This window comes from Pimephales promelas, chromosome 21 (genome assembly GCF_988280905.1).
Source record: "Pimephales promelas chromosome 21, fPimPro1.hap1.1, whole genome shotgun sequence".
NCBI classification, from domain to species: Eukaryota; Metazoa; Chordata; class Actinopteri; order Cypriniformes; family Leuciscidae; genus Pimephales; species Pimephales promelas.
Window position 1 is genome coordinate 15145087 of NC_142789.1, and position 21973 is coordinate 15167059.

The following is a 21973-nucleotide window of genomic DNA, read 5'->3' on the forward strand; positions in this document are numbered from 1 at the left end:
TAAACATTAGATATGTATGAACATGTATATTATATAAATACTTAAATGATAAAATTATATAAACATAATATATAATATTATACATGTATAAGTATCTGTAATATTATATAAATATTATGCACATTATATAATATATTTTGATATAATTATATATTTCAACAACAACTTTAATTCCTAATATATATATATATATATATATATATATATATATATATATATATATATATATATTTTATTACATTATAATATATTACATCCATTTCCAATAATGGAAAAATCCATTTTGACAAATGAAACTGAACTAAACTAGACCCCAAAATATTTATAAAATATTAAAATATTTAAAATTATATATATATATATATATATATATTTTTTTTTTTTAATATATATTTTAAGAGATGATACATTTTATTTTTTGTTAAGTTCAAAAGTTAATGAATGACGATTGTGTATTAAGCATACACTGATATTTAAAAAGCAATGAAATCCAATGAATTGACAATTAAATTCTTCCATTGGACCGAAAGATATTTGCATGATGGGCATTTTGTGCAAGTGGTATGACTGATGGTCAAAGTGAAACGTTCAGCTATGTAGTTAAGGTGTGTTAAATGTACCGTTTACAGTGACGCGGGCCTTGTTAGAGTAGGAAGAGCCGAAGTGGTTACTGATGATGCACTGGTAGCGGCCCTCGTGGTTGAAGGTGACGTGCCGGAGGTGGAGGATAGTGGTGTACTCCATCACCCCTCCGTCACTGGCTCGCACATGGGCGAAGTTCTCCACCTCAGCTTGGCGTAGCGTCTCCTGGTCCTTGCGCCAGGTGAAGGTCATGGGTGAGCTGCTGCTGCTGGCAGCCGTACAGGTCAGACGCACATCTTTGCCCAACACTGCTGCCGTGGTGACAGGGTGGACTGTGATCTTGGGTTTGGGAAGGTCGTCTGGAAGGAAGTCGATGCATAGACACATTTGAGCATCTGAAGATTAAAGTTCTTTCTCGTTTGTTTGTCATAGACTATGGATGTAGGATATAGCACTGCTTACGACAAACAAAGCTCTGTGGTGGAGCCTGGTAGATGCTGGTGCCCTTTAAGTTCTCTGGGTGGGCACATGTGGCCTGAACGCCAGGCTGCAGCCCTCGTGTCACCAGCCACTCCGGAAACCAGTCCAGCTGGCAGTCGCACAGAAAACTATCACTCTGAATATGACTGCAGAAAGAGGGGAGGAAAGAAAGAGCCTCAGCCTGATGGAGATGATTTGACAAACTTGAATTATTGTGCACTTTCATGTCGTCACATAGAAGCATCCATAAAAATTGCTAATTTAATACAAGCGTAAAAATATATACATATGTATAAATAAAGTTATTAAAAATTCCAAACTGAAAGATGTTTAAGAACAGTATTCTGTTCAAAGTTTTGGGTCGCCAAGGCTGCATTTTATTTGTTCAAAAATACAGTAATATTGTGAAATATATAGTTTTCTATTCCAATATATCTTGAGATGTAATTTATTCTGGAGATGAATTCCTGCCAAAGAATAATTTTCAGCTTTCTAGAAATCATTGTAATATGCTGATTTGATGCTCAAGAAACATTTCTCATCATCATTAATGTTGAAAACAGTTGTGCTGCTTAATATTTTTGTGGAAACTGATATTTTTTCTGGATTATTTGATGTTTTACTGTCACTTTTGATCAATTAAATCATCCATTTAAAAAAAAAATGTAAAGTGGACTTAAAGGAGTAGTTCACTTTTAATGATGTCTATGTCTTTCTTTCGTCAGTCAAAAAGAAATGAAGGTTTTTGGTGAAAACATTCCAGGATTTTCTCCATATAATGGACTTCAATGGGAACCAAACGGTTCAAGGTCCAAATGAGAGTTTCAGCGCAGCTTCAAAAGGCTTTAAACGACACCAGACGATGAATAAGGGTCTTATCTAACGAAACGATCGGTCATTTAAAAAAATAAATAAAAACGTTTACGTTTTATAAGCACAAATGCTCGCCTTGCTCTGTTCTGTGTTGGGCGTTCGTGAACAAATGAACAAATCTTTTTTTCAAGTCATGACTCGAAGGGTCCTAGATAAGACCCTTATTCATCGTCTGGTGATGTTTAAAGCCCTTTGAAGCTGCACTGAAATTCTAATTTGGACCTTGAACCGTTTGGTTCCCAATGAAGTCCATCATATGGAGAAAATCCTGGAATGTATTCATCAAAAACTTTAATTTCTTTTCGACTGAAGAAAGAGAGACATGGACATCTTGGATGACATGGGGGTGAGTAAATTATCAGCAAAAGTTTTTTTAAAAGTGAACTACTCCTTTAAGTGCACTTAAAATAAATATTTAATATTTAAATTGTCATTAGTGATGGCATTCTATGATTTCCTTAAAAGAAACTAAACATTTCATCATGACTTGTATGTTCATGCATGTGTATTAATCGCAATTATTTGACTGTTAACCGTCAGCCCAACGTTCATGATGTCGAGAAACATTCTATCCGGATGAGTGGTTGTGCGTGTGAAAAGGAGCATGTGTTTACTGGGACTCACAGGTAACGCAGGTTCTTCATCTTGCTGAATGCCTCAGGTTGGATGGAGCGGATGGCATTTTCCCCCAAGTTCCTGTTGAGAGATTAAACAGGGCCCTCAGGCGTGACGAAAAGAGGGCATGGACGTGTTCGCATACAGCTGCTGCATTTGCATGCGAATCTCTAGCCTATTTTTACACGGGATAACTCCGAACAAGGTGGAAAGACCCTAAAATCAGATGTGGAGTTGCAGCGTCTGCAGAAATGCTTAAAAATTCCATTTCTTTTACGAAACTGCCCATATGCTCCATAACTGTGTTCCTGTGCAAGTTAAAGCTGGCTCTAACGAGACGAGAGCAGCTGGCCTTGCAAACCACCCCGTCTCTCCTTTTACAAAGACACTATTAAATTGCTAGCAGCCCTCTTAAGCATTTACTTTTGGCAGTAAGAGCAGAACGGCATTGTGGGATACTCACAGGTGCTCCAGAGCCTCCAGGCCCGAGAAGGCTTTCTTGGCCACCGACTTGATCTTGTTTCCAAACAGAGTTCTGCCGTTTCCAGACACGCAGGGCGAGATAAACGAGTGGGAAGAGAGAGAGAGAGAGAGAAAGAGAGAGTGCACAATTAGTTGGGCTGAATCTGATAAGAGAGGGGGATTGTGGGATTGGAAATCCGAACTGTGTAGAGATTAGGAGGAGGGTGAGGAATCGGGGCCTGCCGCAGCTCTTCAAAGCGTACTTTTATCTTTATTAGAATTTAATAGCGATGACAAGGTGGAGCCCAGAGCTCGAGGTCACATGAAAAGGAGCTTCAGTGGCTGGAGGACGACACGGCTTGTAAAGTAATAAAAGTGGCCTTGTCAAGGCTGTGGTTCAAACCAATTGTAGAGCCTAATCCTGCCCGCTCTTCAAAAGCAGCCGTACACACACGCACCACGGGACCGCGAAGAGGAACGGGGTCTTTAGGGGATGTAGCCCCCAACCCAGATGACACGATTTCCATTCTTAAGCATGTTGGACCAAAATCAAGCCCCTGATCAGTGCACTTCCTGTCCAAGAGGGTTTGAGACTCCTCAGTCAGCACCATGAAACCCAGCACCTCCTCATATAAACCAGATTTGACACTTGACAATGTTGTCATTTCAATCAGGGGATGATCTTCCTGACCTTGGATGGGCGGATATTGGCTCACAATCTTGAGACGTGTCTAGGGCTGTTGCATGCTGTGATAAACATGACCTTCACAGCAGCGGAGAAAAAGAGATGCATCGATATTAAAATTTTGGCTGATAATGATAGTCTGATCATTATTTTCATATTATGGCTGATAACCAATAAATGGCCAATGTTAAAAATCTATACAAGTCTATAAAAAGCTTTAAAAAAAATCTATATTTTATCTAAAATTAAAAATAAAGAAAAAACTCTTTTTCAAATCTAAATGTAAAAATAGTGGAAATGAACATGCAGAATTATTATTGATGGATAAATACCAATAAAAAAATAGGTTAACACTTTACAATAAAGGTCCCATTAGTTAACACATTAACAATCAATGTGCAATTCATTTGCTACAATATTTATTCATATTTGTTCATGTTAAAAATGCAAACGTTCATTGTAAGGTTATTTTAGCTCAGGTCCATTAAATAATATTAATGCATACAATTTTAGATTTTTAGAAATGAATAAGTAGATTTTGAAATTAACATCAATTAAGATTAAGAAATGCTTTAGAACTAGTGCTGCCAAACAATTAAAATATTTAATTGTGATTAATCGCATTAATGTCATAGTTAACTCGTGATTAATTTCTTTAATGCGATTAATCGCGAGTTAACTATGGCATTAATGCGATTAATCACGAGTTAACTATGGCATTAATGCGATAAATCGCTAGTTGCAATAAATCGTGAGTTAACTATGGCATTAATGCGATAAATCGCGAGTTAACTATGACATTAATGTGATTAATCGCGAGTTAACTTTGGCATTAAATGCCAAAGTTAACTCGCGATTAATCGCATTAATGTCATAGTTAACTCGCTAATAATCGCATTAATGCCATAGTTAACTTGCGATTTATCGCATTAATGCCATAGTTAACTCGTGATTAATCACATTAATGCCATAGTTAACTCGCTAATAATCGCATTAATGCCATAGTTAACTCGCGATTTATCGGATTAATGCCATAGTTAACTCGCGATTTATCGGATTAATGCCATAGTTAACTCGCGATTAATCGCACATTTTTATCTATTCTAAAAGTCTCTTGATTTCTTTTTGTCCCATTATTTTTTCTCATTATAATGCATATGAAAAAAAGCATATGAAAAAAAAAAAGAAAGTTTGCTAGGCCAAAAAGACAGTTAATCACGCGATAAAAAAAAATTACGCCATTAAAATGGGTTTGCGTTAACGCCGTTAATAACGCGTTTAACTGACAGCCCTATTTGGAACTATTATTCATTGTTAGTGCATGTTAACTAACATACCTGTATATAACTAATATGAACAAATTAAACCTTACTATAAAGTATTACCAAACAATATATATATATATATATATATATTTTTGTTTTTGTTTTTTAAAGAAATTTAAAGAAATTGACATTATAAATAGGCAAAAAATATATTGTATCATAGTAAAGAGCCATTCAATAATGTCTCTATTAAATATAGCATTCATTTAATTGTCAAAAATGATGATAAAAATGTAAATAAAATCTCACGGCTATAGTAAAGTTTCCTGAGTCGCCTAGTTTATTCAATATGTGGCCAGAAAACCGTGGCTCTGCCATGTCTGTCAGCGGCCTGATGGTCTGTGTGTGTGCGACAGCATCTGTCATCTCCTGAAAGACTAAGACATCACCTCCACTCATCTCCTCAGGCCCCCCCACCATTCCTGAAGCAGCCACCCATCTGCAGGTCATCCTCTGGGCAGCCTCGAGTCCTGGCCTTCCTTTCCAACCCTATCATTCAAAAGCTCTAGTATTCCAAATAGAAACCACTGAAATAGATGCTAACTGGATCCGTTGACATCATGGGCAGGGTCAAACACATTCGGAATCTGTGTGTGGATATTTGGAGCGTAAAATGATTCACAAGAAAATCAAAAAAAGCTCAAAATTGTACCTAAAATCCACTAAAACGTTTTGAACTATAGAAATGGCCCCGTCATGCATTAAGAAAACAATGGAAACGGCTTTGACGTTGTGTGCATCGATCTCGAATTCTCACTCGCATATTCCCAGGTTGAGTGAATAGGCTTTCTGGCAGGGTGGCTGTCAGGATTTGGCGAGGGATGTGCATCAACAGCCGGCTTCCGCAGATTTGCGAACCTCCGCTCCCATAACAAAAGGCGCAGATCGGTGCGTTTGATGTGTGTGAGCACACCCCCCTCCTCCGCCTGCCTTCCTTTTTATGCCCTCGCTGATTCCATCACAACAGCAAAGCCAAGAGCTCATCTCCTATCGGTCAATGATGAAAAGCGTTCGCTCCAGTACTCAAACTCAAATGACCTCCACTACTAAGACTTCCCTTCCCAAATCTGCACTGCATAAAATATAAGCCTCGTGCAAGATGCGGGTTGAGGTAACCTGCACTCCCTCTTGTTTTTGAGTCAATAACATGACATTTTCTCTGGAGCAGGATATCAGGGATTTCAATCATCAAGGTTGCAACTGGTTTAAGAATATCCAAAAATGTAAGTGCAGAGGGAAAGGAAAGAGCATAACACTCACAGCTTGTTGAGGTTTTCGAGGCCAGTGAAGGCCCCATTGGTGTCCTCAATAGTGCCAGAGATGTCATTGTGATCCAACTCCCTGCAGAGAGAGAGAAAAAAAAAATATGGAACAATTTACATTTGCTAAGTTTAGATCTTCCTCGAAATGTGCCAGAAACTTCCATGAACACTGATTTTGAAAATATATACATACATTGGATAATATATATAGCCTATATTTCTGGAAAATATTCTTTTGTGAGCTGGAATGAAGTGTGAAGCACTTTTATCTGCCATTCTTTAAATCTACAATGCATTTTATATAACATTTTCAATATATTTAAAATGTTAATAAAAATGAATTACATTTTAAATTAATTTTATATGTATATAACAAAATCGAATGAGTGTTTAAACATTTTTTTTTCTACAGAATATTTATCATTTATGTAGTACAAAAATGAGGTAGGATTTGTCAGTAATGTTTTTAAAGGACTAGTTCACTTTAAAAAAAACAAAAAAAACTTTTGCTGATAATTTACTCACCCCCATGTCATCCAAGATGTCCATGTCTTTCTTTCTTAAGTCGAAAAGAAATTAAGGTTTTTGATGAAAACATTCCAGGATTTTTCTCCATTTAATGCACTTTACTGGTAACCAAAGGTTCAAGGTCCAAAAGACACTTTCAGTGCAAACTGCAAACTGTTCAAAGGGCTTTAAACGATTCCAGACGATGAATAAGGGCCTTCTCAAGCGAAAAATCATAAACAAAAATAAAATAACAAAGTTTAAGTTTTATAAGCTCAAATGCTCACCTTGCTCTGTTCTGTGATGCACGTTCGTGACTCTCCTGTTCTAACTCAATTATCAAAATGAACGAATCTTTTTCCCGAGTCAATTTGTTTGTTTCGTTAGTTGAATGAACCAAATGACTCAGAAAAAGATTCATTCATTTTGATGAACGAGTTCGAACAGGAGAGTCACGAACGTGCATCACAGAGCATTTGAGCTTATAAAACTTAGAAACTTTGATATTTATTTATTAAATGAGCGATCGTTTCGCTAGATAAGAACGTTATTCATCGTCTGGAATCGTTTAAAGCCCTTTGAACAGTTTGCACTGAAACGGTCTTTTGGACCTTGAACCGTTTTGTTCCCATTGAAGTCCATTATATGGAGAAAATCCTGGAATGTTTTCATCAAAAACCTTCATTTCTTTTCGACTGAAGAAAGAAACATATGGACATCTTGGATGACATGGGGGTGAGTAAATTATCAGCAAAAGCTTTTTTTAAAAGTGAACTACTCCTTTAAGGCGGTGCTTAGCGTTGGGTCAATTCCTCGTCCATAAACCGCTGACAGATGTTCTGCAGTGGCACAAGCTGCCCTGGACACCTGGTTAAAAACAAGAACGTCCAACAACACTCTCTTTCTTGCTTTCTCTCCCTCTCTTTCCCTCTGCCAACCAAACACATTCTTTTCTTTGTGAATTGTGACATTAAGGCGCGCAGCAACGCACAGGCCAATGCATGAATAATGCATGACAGCTGAAAGCGTCTTGCACAAACACAACTCTTTCACACAGTTGCACATATACTCACTCTGACAGCCGTTTGAATCAGTCACCGCACCAACCACGTTGGCAGGTAAAGGCATATGGGCATACACATAAAACAGCTTCAGACGAATCTCAAACAAGCCCGGACGGTGCCAGCGGCCTGCCTACAAGACCCTAACTTTCTGATGTAAATCTCTAAACATGATGGATGCGGCTGGCCTGTTCCTCGAATTTAAATAATCATGCTTTTGAACACATTTTTCACTGAAACTTGCGACTTAAAGCCCAAAGTGTACCGTTTTTGCATGCAACTACTACAAACAATAGATGGCTGTTTGCATGAGGGGATGAAGAGATTCTTATATCACAGACACTAAAGAAGAATTCAACTTTCCAGTGCGCATGTGTTCGCGCACACTCTCAAACGGAGTATACTTTGAAAGGCTGTACGCATACGACAAGCATTCACATCAAAACTCATGTATACTTTGGGCTTTAAATGGTATAAGGTGAGGTCACGTTTACCATTGTTCTGTTCTGGAAATATTTCAATAGGAATCCACACAATCGGGAATGTCACGTGAGGGAGAATGATTTAACAGATTTTGTATTATAAATTTGCCAACAGAAAGTTGCTTGGTTTGAAAGTGAATTCTGTGTGAGCTGTGCTTCACACATTTCTACACTAGTGAAAACTTTAAAAGTCCACCAAAACATTGTAAAGAACGAATCGCAATCATCATCTGATGCCATTTTTCTATGGGGTCCCTGTGTTTCTATGCCATTAAAAAAAGATCGTAGTCGTTGAAAAAGAATAAATGTCTTTTTTCGGTGAGAGGGTGGAGGGATTGAGCCAGTTCCCTCCAGGCTGACGACCGCCCCCTTGGCTCTTTCTGATACTTTCCCTCCATGCCTGGGCTTGGTTGCCAATTTCCTATTCTTTCTGGCTGGCTGCTTGTGAATGGACCCTGGCTTGTTAATGACAGTAAGGGCGGAGGCCCCCAGGCCTGACCCCCACCTCCTCGGCTCAAAGACGTTCCGGTTCTGGGCTCTCACACCCGACCAGGGCTTCTCTCGCCCGGCCAGAAGCGCGCACCAATTAAAACCTCCCCTGCTTCTTTTCAACCGGAGCCCCAGCAAGGCTCTAAGGCCATGATTAGATTAGAACTGGCTCAGAGAGAGAGAGAGAGAGAGAGAACGATATAAAGGAAATCAAGCAAGTAAGACATAAAAGAATGACGGAACAAAAGAAAACAGAGGCCCTCACAATCGCACTTCACAGGCCCCTTCCCCCCACACCCTGCCCACTGCCAGCAGCGCTGAGGGCCGTGTTGTGCCTTGGCTTGTCACCCCACTGTGAAAAAGCCTTCAACTAAGAAAGTAAAGACAGAATTCTTCTCTCTTTTGAGACACTGAAAGAGGGGGGCATGAAGTGGCGGTTGAGACTTGTCTATAGAAGTCAGGCCGGAGAGTTGGTCTCCCATAATGCCTTTCACTGTGCTGGGGATAAAAAAAAAGAGGTTGCCTCTACTAGGAGGCCTTGAGCAGGGAGCATATGCGCATCCAACTTTGGTGGGAACCAACAAGGAAACAAAGAGGAAAAGAAACCAGAACGTTTTCTCACCAGACTTAATGGCTAACGGCTACTTTAGCAAATGCCACTAAATCAATCAACACGTTTTTCTGCCACAGTTTTAATTGATTTAGAAACTAAGACTGTTTTGTGCAGCCATTTCATGAAGGGAAACACTGTCTAGAACGACTGATTTCAATGGGGAAGGTGTGTAGGCATTTTTTAAATAATTTTTTGACAGGCAGGACTTATGTATATTTTTACAATTTATTATATTTTATTGGTTTTTCTTTAGTGTTTTGTAATTTTTATTTATTTTATGTATTCGTTACCATTCATTTTCCCATTTTATTTAAAGACTTAAATTACTGGGTAGAAAAAAAAAATGAGGAAAGTGATCAGGGCAGAATGGACTTGAACCTGCTTCCCCCATAAGAGCACCGTGACTCCGTGTAACAGAGCAGTGCCATAATGGTTTGGCATGTAGACTTCCAAACCACTGTGCCACAGCTTTGACACTATCAAGTGTTTTTCACATGCAGGATTAGTCTTAGTTCAGGATCCCAGAGGTTTCCTCACAGGTTAAGAACACTTACAGCGTACGTAGGGAACTAAGGCCTCTGAACGCTCCCTCCGTGATGTGAATGATGGAATTGTGTCCCAAACGCAGCGAGATCAAATTCACCAGCTTGGCAAAACTACCTTCAGACAGCTTCGTCAGGTTATTATAGGACAAGTTCCTGAAAAAAAAAAAGGAAAACAAACAAGAACTGAGTTCATCTTTTGCATGTCTATATTATAGTATCCTCAATTAGCTTTTTCGATGTTTATCACAGAAGGTTGATGTCTAATCAGGCATTCTTGTCCACAATGCAATAACAACCATGTCATAAACAAAATCATGGCGGACCACTCAGCTGATACCAGTCAACATGCCCTACCAATAAAGCCTTGTTACCCCCACAACGGACAAGAGTGTTAGCTAGAGGAAGATATCGCACAATACGCTTGACAGGACTGTGCAGTGTATATGCACACATTCACCCAGATAAGATCACTTTCACTCAGGTACAGATCTCGGTGTAACACTTGGCAGACATATACGTGGAGGATTACGCTGTTTTCTTTAACTAGCATCAGGAGAGATGAGTGAAAACGGTGCTGAGCTCCTAAGCGCTGGCAATCCCGTGCATCATTAGGGGATAAACAGAGCTTATCTACAGCAAGACGAGGAGTGCCGTGCGTTTAGTGCAGTAGGTGATACTGCGGATCCGTGTAATGTAAAGATTGGGTGTGATAACATGTTTTTTTGGGGTTTTTTTTTTACCAGGCGTCAAATTTGAACAATAATCCTCTTGTAGATTATATTTTGTTATATACACTACCGTTCAAAAGTTTGGTGTAAGTTAGATTTTGTATCAAGAATTTAATAGATTTATTTCTATTTACAATGTTGCAAAATATTTCCATTTGAAATAAATGTTCTTTTGAATTTTCTATTCATGAAAGAATCCTGAAAAAAATGCATAATGATAATAAAAAAAGAGTGTTACTTTAAGACCAAATCAGCATATTAGAATGATTTTTGAAGGATCATGTGACATTGAAGACTGGAGTAATGACGCTGAAAATTCAGCTTTGGCATTACAGGAATACATTACAATATATTAAAATATAAAACTGAAAAATATAAATTTGTTATAATATTTCACAATACTGTTTTACTGTATTTTTGATCAAATAAACACAGCATTGGCGAACATAAGAGACTTCTTAAAAATAATAATTTGACAGGCAGGACTTGTATTTCTATGTATATTTTTACAATTTATTCTATTTTATCTGTTTTTCTTTGGTATTTTGTAATTTTTTATTCATTTTCTGTATTTGTAATCGTACAAACCCCAAACCCTGAATGGTAGTGCATACATGTAAAATATCTGAAAGCATCTTAAAGCATAGATTTTCATAGATTCTAAATCATAAATGTCATGAGAAACTCTACATGGCACTATCTGATATCTTAAATTTTTTAAAATTAAAGTTACAATAATGAATTATATGATTCTTATTACATTAAATAAATACATAAATGTAATAAATAAAATTGTATTATTCTTCAAAACAAGAAATAAATGTACATTATTAGTTTCAGTTACATTTGTTGATTCAAGTTGTATTTTTTATATGCTGAAGAAGGACGAGTAGTAGAGGAAATGAGTGAAATCTCACAGTTCTCGGAGTCTCTCACAGAAGCCCCAGCCCTCGGGGTTAAAGTAAGAGATAGAGTTGTTGGAGAGGTAGAGCTGCAGGAGCGACTCCAGACCGTACAGAGAGCCGCTGTTCACCTCCCGCAGATTGTTAAAGTCCAGGTGCCTACAGATGACAAACGCACACAATATAATAACTGTATGATGCGAAGAGATTCACTACATGTGGTGGATGCATATTTTATTGCAGGTCACTTTGGTTAGAAATGTCTGTTAGTTGTGACAGCTATTAATAATTATGTATATGTGGTAACAAGATTCGGACTCACAGAACCCTCATCCGGGCCAGACCCCAGAACGCCCCGTCCGTCAGCTTGCTGATGTTGTTTCTCTGAAGCTTGAGAACTTCTAAACTGCTCAAACCTTGGAAGGTGAGTCCCTCGATCAACCGCAACCTGTTCCTGCTTAGCTCCCTACAAAACACAAAATTAGAATGGGATTAGAAGAAATGACCAAAAAGGTACTTGAGGAAATGTCCACAGCATGACATTCTGAAGACATTAGAAATATAGGTTATTTATTGCCATCTATGGTTTCATATAGAAACTTTAGCATCAATGGAACCTTTCCATTGGACAAAATTTGGAAAAAGGTTCTTCAGATTATTAAAATATGTTTCACACTGGGACAAAATGTTTCTTTTAGGAACTGTTTACTCAAAGGTTCTTTGGGAACCCAAAATGGATCTTATGTTTTTGAAAACTTAGGAGCGTAGAATTGTAAACAGAGGCATGTCCAGCTGACCATCAAGTCAAATAAAGCAGCTCTGCTCCCTCTTTGATGTCATTACTAACTAACCTATTGTTCTCGCTCACCAACATAGCTGTGGCTTTGTGGTTGCTGAAATACACTCCAGGTGTGTGCGAGTGGTTTAATATGAGCTTATGTTGCCTCATTCATACATAGATTCAGTATCACTCTGTGCACCTGAAGAACAAAGCATATTTTTGATGGAAGTCTGATATGAGCAGAAACAAAGAGCTTAGGTACAGATGGTTACGCTTGGGGCAAAGAGGGATCCATGCTCTGCAGTGGACTAAAAGGATTGTTCTTCTCTGATGTTTACCAATGCTCTTCTGACCATGAATGCTGATACTTTTAATATAACATCTGGAAACAAGTGGTGGTGGCGGGAGTGGGGGGTGGGGGGGGGGGGGGGGGTTACTTTAACCTGTAGCTTCCAAAGCTGCTGAATAATTTAAAATATAGTTTAAACTACTCAAATACTCATACATTAAAAGTCGATTAACTATCCTTTTGAAAACGCAGTTGTGCAATAAAAACAACTGAATTTATACTAATGTGACCAAGTCAAAAACAGTAGTTTCGTCACATTACCCTTGGGTTTACCTATAAAATGTTCTTTTATAAAAACAGCTGGAAGAAGTGCAATTAAAAAGAAGCAAAACCTGGGGGTCTTTAGTTTAATTTTAACTTGACGGGCCAACTTTAAAACGCAGTGGAGCATGCCATGAAAAAAAAAAAAAGCAGTGCGAATTGTGCTACAATGGAAACTAAATGCATTTAAAGAAGCAAATTCTGGCAAAAGGGTTTTACTATGTTGCCACTTTAACTGAATGTTAAATGTAAAAAAAAATTGGGGTCAGTAAAATGTTTTTTAAAGTATAAATATTAATTGTTATAATTATTTAATATTATAAATATATTTTTAATTTTAATATATTTTAAAATGTAATTTATTTCTGTTATGGCAAAGTTGAAATTTCAGTCTTTAGTGTCACGTGATCCTTCAGAAATCATTCTAATATGCTGATTTGGTGCTCAATAAACACTTATTATTATTATTATTATTATTAATTAGGGCTGGGTAATAAATATCGATTTCTCGATATTAATCGATTCTCATTTTTACGGACCGATATCGATTCTTAAATCTCAAGAATCGATTAGTCATCCTGTTTCATTTGAATCAATGGAACATTGTATCGCGGCTGCGTGCATCCAAAAAAAACGCAATAATCTTTGTCCTTTGTTACTATTGATATGAAACAAAGTCTCAAATTTCAAATTACGTCCATTTTCTTTAGAAATTCAAAAACATAAATAGCGTTTTGGCGCTGTGGCGTGAGATCGCTCTGGCGCAGCTCAAGAGAAGCAGCAGCGCTGATCTCTCTTCCGGCTTAATAATACCAGACACAGCGCGAAATAAACATGAATGAGCATCTGAAAGTGTGTTAAAAGATACAACTTATCGAAATCCGTATCATGTCACATTGATTCGTTCAATCAGCGTTTCAACCGAGGAAAGACGTCAGTTAAACAGCTTGTAATCAATGTCATGTATCGTCATATTCACTTCAGGAAACCCACATAAACTCGTAAGTCAGCTAGAAAAAATAACTCTAGAGAGGAGCATTTTCCTAAATATATACACCATATTAAATATGCATTATAATCTTAATGTTCTTCAATATTTAATGCATTTTTGAATAAATCTGGCAAGTTTTTATGACAGCCACTATTTAAATGTTTATATTTCATATAATCTTATTATAAAAATAAATAAAAGTGTAATTTAAGCGTTTGTATAGCTACAAAACAGTTAATTATTACCTTCATATTAGGCTAATGAAGCCTAGAAGGGTATAACTAGACTCCCATAGTTTACAGCATTAGTTAAGAGATTTGATTTCCTTGAGAAAATTTGCCATTTATTGTAACTGATATCCAAATCAATCAATATTGAATCGAATCGGTATCGAATTGCTAACTTGTGAATCGAAATCGAATCGAATTGTGAAATTTGTGTCAATAATATTAATGTTGAAAACAGTTGCTGCAATGTCCAGTCTTAAAGGTGCAGTAAGTGATTTCTGAAAAATGCTGTTGATATAAAATAAATAAATAAATAAATAAATAACCAAAACACTCAGACCCCTACCCATTAGGATCACACCCCTTGATAGCTCCTCCCCCAAATTTACAAACACACTACTCCACAGGCACCTCCTCTATAATGGTGTATACAACCCTTACTGCTGATCGGCTATGAGTGTGTTTTGACGCTAAGTCTGATCCATTTTCAACAGTGTTTCTCAGAAATCACTTTGGAAACTGTGATGAATCAATTTTTTGTAACATTAAGTCCAAGTCCTTGTCCTTAGGAAATATTAATATCTTTGATTCTGACCCCAAATTTTGAGCGTGTGTATGGACAGTATAGTGCACTCACAGTTGTGTAAGCTTGGGCAGCTCCAGGCCTTTAACAGGAAGGTGGGTCAGTCGGTTCCGGCTAAGTCTGAGGATCTGCAGACTCCCGGCGAGGTTCTTAAGCGCCCCAAACTCCAGATGAACAATCTTATTACTGCTCAGGTACCTACAGAGATGAAATATCACGCTTCAGATTATGAAAGAATACAGTGTTACATGAACACAGATGTCCACAGTTACATCTATTTGAAAGGGAGAGAATGAGTGTGTTTCTTACAGGTCCTTGATTTGTAACCCCGGAGGGAAGCAGTGCTCTCTCAGCTCCGTGATGTCATTATTACTCAGATCTAGCGTCTCCAGAGCAGAGAAGTTCTGCAGCAGGCTCCCCTCCAGTCTGCGGATTTTATTATGGTGCCTAGAAGGGGGAAAAAAGAACACATCTATTAAAACTAACTCTATACACAGCTGTACAAACCTTCACTGGGTGTTTAATATGGCTTCATGTGACACTCTGGACAGATTACATACTAATCTATTTCTTAATGTCTACACAGGTCAGGCAAACAACTGGAATATCCTGACAAAAACTAAGTGTAGATCTATCCTTGGTTACTCTAGACTAATTCTCACGTCACGTTATAGCAGTGTTTTTCAGTTTATTAGTGCACAGGCAACCATGTTAAACTATATGTTGGCCCACATGTCTGTGCTGATAGGCAGCTGGCTGCTCTAACCACATGAGGCTCTTTCGGAGAGAATGTGTCGATGGGGCTTTGAAGCCCAATGGAGGCTTGTTTCCACACACGCCTTCAGAAGTGCCAAGTGACTGTGGCTAGATACGGTAACTTGATTTGTCAACACGCAGATGCAAACGCACAAACACATACAGGCCTGGAATCCCAAACAAAAACCCAGCAATGGTGACAAATATCAGTCAGATGAAAGATTCATCTAAACCGGTGTATGTCTGTTTCTGTACATAAAGCTTTGGGTGCAACAGAAGAGATTAACAACAGACTAAATATATTATGACTCGAATAATGCCTAGTTCACACTACATGATTTTAAAATGTCGGGCTGAACTGTGCAGTTCACACTAAATGACTTGCTCTCAGTGAAATCATGAGTGTTCAAGTTGTTTAGCTGTTCACACCACACAACACAACGTGATTGATCCACAACAGGACGTAACTCACTACACGAGTTAACAACGCACTACATAGGGATACAACCACGATCGGATGATAAGAGCATATCATTTGTGACTCAATGAGAGCTGTTTCAGTACTATAGTACGGTCTAAATCCTGAAAATAATCAAACAAATAACGAGTTGACAACAACACGATTCTATCTGGTCTAGAAACCATGTTTTGTCACGAAAAACCACGCAATAAAACGAACCAGAAATGACGCGAAACTGCAGAGAAGAACACAACACGCGAATATGAACGTCAGACAGAAACTAGTGCTGCACACTGTTTGCTCGACGATCTGCTCTGAGAAAAAAAAATGCAAAAAAGAAAAAGTAAGATTTACCTGGTGTCCTCAACCCATGCGTTGCTATGATTGGCTGTACTCATGACATCACTGAGATTGAGTCGCGCGACTGCTCGAGATATCTAGCATGCTAGATATTTTTCTGAGCTCGGTGACCTGTCTGCGAGGTGTCTGCGAGCTGTCTTTGGTGCGTTGTTGGCTCTTTCACACTATCGGATTGGCGAGCGTTAATCCTCCGCTAATCGCCCGCGATTTGCACGCGATAACACCCTGACTTGTCGGCGACTCAACGATTTGCAAATCGGGCTTAAATCGGGCTTAAAATCACGTAGTGTGAACTAGGCTTAAGACAACTATGCCTCTTCATTTCAGCTTAAGCGAAACGATGTATTTTTCTGATCAGCATTACACCTCATTTTTGCACTGGACTCTGTTTTAATAATTTTTATGCATAAAATGTGTTATGTTTGCGAATATTTTTGTCAGAAAAGTGTGTAAAAAAAATCTGACAATCAACCTTTTCCTCTCAAATCTTAATTGAATTGGATTTGGATTAGATTCGCTGTGAAGTTTTAGGGTTAGTTTGTGCATATTTTAACCTTTTAGTTTTGTTTAGTCACACAAAGGTATAAAAAAACAATCCGGTATCCTATCTTTTTTTAATGCTCTGCATTGTATTCGGATTAGATCGCGAACACTTGTTTTTCTTGCGAATATTTCAAACTCTTGTTTTGACCCAACTCAGTCAAAAGTAAAACTAATAAAATTTCAAAACAAAACTTGAGGCGCCACGGTCGAGTTTACTCGACAAGATGCGTCACTGAATAAAACGGCCGATTTCGTCAAATTGGGTGTCAAATTTCGTTCGACATGCCCTCCACTGGATGGCAGACATGTCATACTTCCTCCCCGACTCAAAAAAAACCGTCATGTTTCTATACAAAATGTTCGAGTTACAGCGCATTGAATCAGTGCGATCAAAGTGAACATGTGTTTGTGAATATTTTGTGTTTTCTTGTCATTTAGTTAGTTAGGCTCGGTGTGAACTGTTGTTAACGTGGTAAAGACAAATCAATAACAGTTTTCTCTCAAGGGGGCTTTGGATTTCTGTCCTTCCCCCTTTTTTATTTGCTTCTATTTCTCTTTAAGGTTGAGGCATGAGAAAGCAGCTGACTTAAGAATCACACTTGTTTTTGCCGGCCACGGAAGGAATGGAGAGGTCAAGCTCTCCACATCTGGAATTTGTTTTGGGGTAATTTCAGAGTAAGCCATCCCCGCACTGGAGGATGGGACAGTACTAAAGAAAAAAAAAAGAAGAAAATCTCCTATTAAATTTGCTACTAAAAAACAAAAAAAGTAAGAGAGAGGGCTTAAGGAAATGAAGTTGCGTAAAATGAAAGCTTAGGTTACAAGCTTTGGGGTAAATACCGAAATACCGTGAGATATGAAAATGGTTCATTCAACACAATACTACAGTATATATCAATGTATCCTTAAATTACTATCTGCTACTATTTCCATACCATGGTACCGCCACAGTACTCTTTTTGCACGGACACAATGGGTCAACAGAACCTCATATTTAAAAATTCTCCATACCAAATATGAGAGATGTTTGGTCGAACCTGAAACATCCTCCATTGAGGCTGGCTAGTCATGCTCAACGCTCCAGCACCTGCACTATTATCAATGCTAACAGGAAACCCTACAAAGACCAGGCAGACAGGCCCTACAGCGAAGACGAGTCTGTACTGGAACAACAAAGCCTCCTTATTCGGCTTCCCAATACTGCGTAAATCTCACGGTAAACACGCGGTCCGCTGAGACCAAGAGGGGATTTCTGCTCTGGTTGTCTGCTGGCAGGTGTTCTGTGGGAGCCTAATAGACCAGCAAGGCCTTTCCCAGTGAAGATGGGACCCGGCAGACACGCAGATGCTCCCTTGGTTGACCGTTCAACTGGGATTCTGGGTGGGAATTGTGAGAAGAGGGGAAAAAGATGGAAGGACAGAAGAAAGAGCGAGCAAGAACGGCGGAAGGAAAGAGAAAAGGAGGGAGTACCCCCACTGTCCCACCTGAATAAACAGACAGAGGGTATGGATGAGGACGTGTGCTGTGCTTACCGCCCTACAGGATGTTCCTGTGACTAACAGAGCACTGAGACTCCACTGAGTAGCAGGTCAGCAGCTGGTGACCTTCTCCGGGCAAAAAAAAACATGCTGACGTTAAACGAGAGAAACGGTCCACTCTCATGCGCTGGCCATCCCAGGCCTTAATCCATTTTAAAGTGGTACTGCTTGGATCACATCTAGGTTACGGCAGATCCGAAAGCAGACCCAAGCCGAAACGATACTTTACAAAAGACTTTGCTTGTGGTTTAGTTGTTTTTCTTACACTTAAACTGAACTGGGTTAAACTGAAATACTATAGCTGGATTCCAAACCAACGTCTGGATCAGTGTCGGAATCAGTTGTTGGAGGGAGAGAGAGAGTGTGGGAGTTGAACGTCTTAGCCAGTTAATCCAACCAAAGCAGCACCGCACAGAGGATAAGAAGGTTAGCTGCTTTAGGCAGCATTGATTGGCTTATCTGCTTGATGAACTCTGAAAGTAAGGAGGAGAAATGGTGTGGGAAGTTTTTTAAGGCAGTTCTGAGCCCTCAAAGATCGTTTCAGGTAAGGTTGGATTGGAATGGTCGGGTAGACTAGTTAGTCCAACAACTAGTTACCATTCATACCAACTAGCATCCATTATGTCATCCCATATATGTGACTTATTTTGTTCAGCAGAACAGCAGATTATATATTTTGAAGAATGTTGGTAACCAAATAGGTTTTATTACGATTACTTTTATTGTATGAGAAAAAATAATATTAATAAATTCTGATCTTATTTTATGTTCCACAAAAGAAAAAAAGTCATACCGGTTTGGAATGACATGAAGGTGAGGAAATGATGACAGAATTTCAATTTATAGGTGAACTATCCCTTTAATATTTATTTTTATATTATTTTAATTCCTTACAAGTACGATTTACCATTTGCATTTACTTTGTTGAAAAGTCTTCAATTATTAAATTTCAACTATCTAAAAAAGTCTAAATGACTAGTTCTACAGTTAGTAATTTATCACCACTTAGTCAAATTGGAAAAAAATAAAAATAAAAAAAAATAAAAAATAATGTTTAGTTGTTTTGTTTTTCATAACCCTAACATTAGTCAGGGAAGCCAAACAATGAGTTATTGGTGGGTCCATAAAGCAGCAATAGTAACAGGTTTGTCCAAAACAATATATATATATTTTACTTCTCTTAAACATTGAGTCTAATTAGTAGCAATGGCAAATTTATGCCATAGTGAAAAGTCATTGAACAAATGAAAATTGCATATAATATCAAAATCATGTGACAATCAAGTGGTTTAACATAAATAAATGTAGGCTCCAGACCCCCATCCCCCACCCCATGTCCTACCATACAACTTAAACACCCCGCGAGAGTAACATCTGTCAAACACTTCCCAACAGTCCACAATCACAATGAACTAAAATGCCACAATGTCCATCTGTACTATATGCTGTGGCAGTAAAAAGTGAGACCAGATGTCCAACATCAAACTGTTTGAATACGACTGTCATCAGTCAAAGGAAAAGATTAAAATCAGTAGAATGCCGACTCTGCTGTTTAAACACTTCACTAGAGAGAGAGGGAAAAAGAGAGCGCTACTGTTTAAATGCCGTACTCGGTTCAGATGAAACGGGGCATTGAGGAGTTTGGTGTTGGTGACAGACGAAGCAGTATTTTAGTGCTGGCTCTGTGGCCGTATCACAGGGGGCTGCTGTCCGACAGCATTCCAGCTGGTGAACTCAGAGGGAAGGAATTCTGCGAGCGTCCTGAACAAGAGCCACGAGCAGGAGTAGGGTCAGGTGTTCCTCACAGGTGGAAATCGAGAACTCTCGCTCTTTCTGTTCCTACCCCTTCATCCGTCCGTATCAGTAACCATCCGATCTCGCCCCCTTTCCGACTGAGCCCTCCCCCGTTTCTTTTACAGTAAACCATTTGATTGACAGCTACAGCTGGGCGTTCTACTACATTCAGCTGTGCGGCTCAAAAAAGACGAGCCCTTCCCGATATGCAGCGACCCTCTATAGCAACAGGCCTCGAACCAGGGCCAAAAAAAGAAGCACCCTTCCATTTGGACTTACATTCCCTGATCATCACCCCCCATTCCAACCTTTCCCGATATCCTTCAAGCACAGCTCGGCAGTGTAATATCAAATGTTCCAATCCCGTGAATTGAACTGAGATGGTATTTCATCATTTCTGGGAGATGGTGATTGTCACAGATAGCCTGTGACCTATGATTTACTTTGAAAGGACTGCTGAAGTGCATGTACACCAATGAACAGTTTACATCAATATACACACACACACACAATCTAGATGCTGCCAAAATAACATCTCATATATATATATACTAGATGAGTGGTTATTTTTCTGTTTAGGTGGTGTAATAGGCCCTCTGCTTCGTCCTACGGTTTTGTTTATATCGTTTTCTTTTCTTTTGTTGATTGTTTTGTCGAAATGGTTAATGTTTTCTTTTGTTTTGCTGTATGATTTGACATTTAAGAAACCACACCAAACTTTTACAAATGTTACCAGTTTATTTACCCTGTAACAAACAATACTGTTGTACTCAAATTGTGGGTCACTTCTCACCTGGCAAACCCATGTGCAGTGATGGCTGCCATTTTAAAGCTTTGATGTGCCCAGTAGGAAGGGCACTTTCATTATCAGTGACATCACAGGGGGAAATCTGGGAAACTATCATTTCTCTGGCATTTTTCTTTGCAATGTTTAGACAAAACTTTGTAATTACTAGTGTGATGCATAGGTTGTATATTAATACCATTTTAAAGTTTTTTTTTTATAGTTTTATCCTGCTTTAAAATTATCATTTAATTGGTATGTTCCAGAAGTGGGAGGAGCCTAACTATATAAAAGGGCTTCTGGTAGCCATTTGATCAGTGTGTTCTGGAGTGTGGGATTTCTTCTTGAATTTTTGGGCCTTGATATTGACTTGGGCCGGAATACACAAGTGACAGTCTGATAATTTAATTTTAGTCTGAAATTTATTTATATATTTATTTATTGCCTTAGTTTTTTTTTGTGTCATTGTGTGTGTGTGTGTGTGTGTGTGTGTGTGTGTGTGTATATATATATATATATATATATATATATATTTTGCCTTAGTTTTTTTGTCATTATGTGTGTGTATATATATATATATATATATATATATATATTGCCTTAGTTTTTTGTCATTGTTTGTGTGTGTGTGTATATATATTTATTTTTTATTTATTCCCTTAGTTTTTCTAAGGGAATAAAGATAGATAGTTTTTCCCTTTGTAATTGTGTGTGTGTGTGTGTGTGTGTGTGTGTATATGTATTTATTTATTTTTTGCCTTAATTTTTTGTCATTGTGTGTGTATGTATATAATTATATATATATATATATATATATATATATATATATGTGTGTGTGTATGTATATGTTTAAATATCTTTTTTTTTGCTTGGAAATCATTGCACCAAAATAAACACCCTGGACCTTCACCGCTTGTACACCGTAACAGTGATTA

At 38.2% G+C, this 21973-nt stretch overlaps 1 protein-coding gene across 1 annotated transcript in view; it reads right to left on the reverse strand.

Moving 5' to 3' along the window:
• The window catches only part of lrig1 (leucine-rich repeats and immunoglobulin-like domains 1), a 42396-nt gene that overhangs the window by 5770 nt on the left and 14653 nt on the right, over nucleotides 1–21973 (reverse strand). Inside the window, exons 4-13 of the mRNA XM_039673752.2 lie at nucleotides 15113–15250; nucleotides 14858–15001; nucleotides 11934–12077; nucleotides 11627–11770; nucleotides 9991–10134; nucleotides 6283–6363; nucleotides 3014–3085; nucleotides 2560–2631; nucleotides 1045–1208; nucleotides 621–941 (exon numbers count right to left, since the gene is read on the reverse strand). Coding sequence (XP_039529686.2) covers nucleotides 621–941; nucleotides 1045–1208; nucleotides 2560–2631; nucleotides 3014–3085; nucleotides 6283–6363; nucleotides 9991–10134; nucleotides 11627–11770; nucleotides 11934–12077; nucleotides 14858–15001; nucleotides 15113–15250 — 1424 coding nt within the window. The remainder of the gene's footprint in view (nucleotides 1–620; nucleotides 942–1044; nucleotides 1209–2559; nucleotides 2632–3013; nucleotides 3086–6282; nucleotides 6364–9990; nucleotides 10135–11626; nucleotides 11771–11933; nucleotides 12078–14857; nucleotides 15002–15112; nucleotides 15251–21973) is intronic.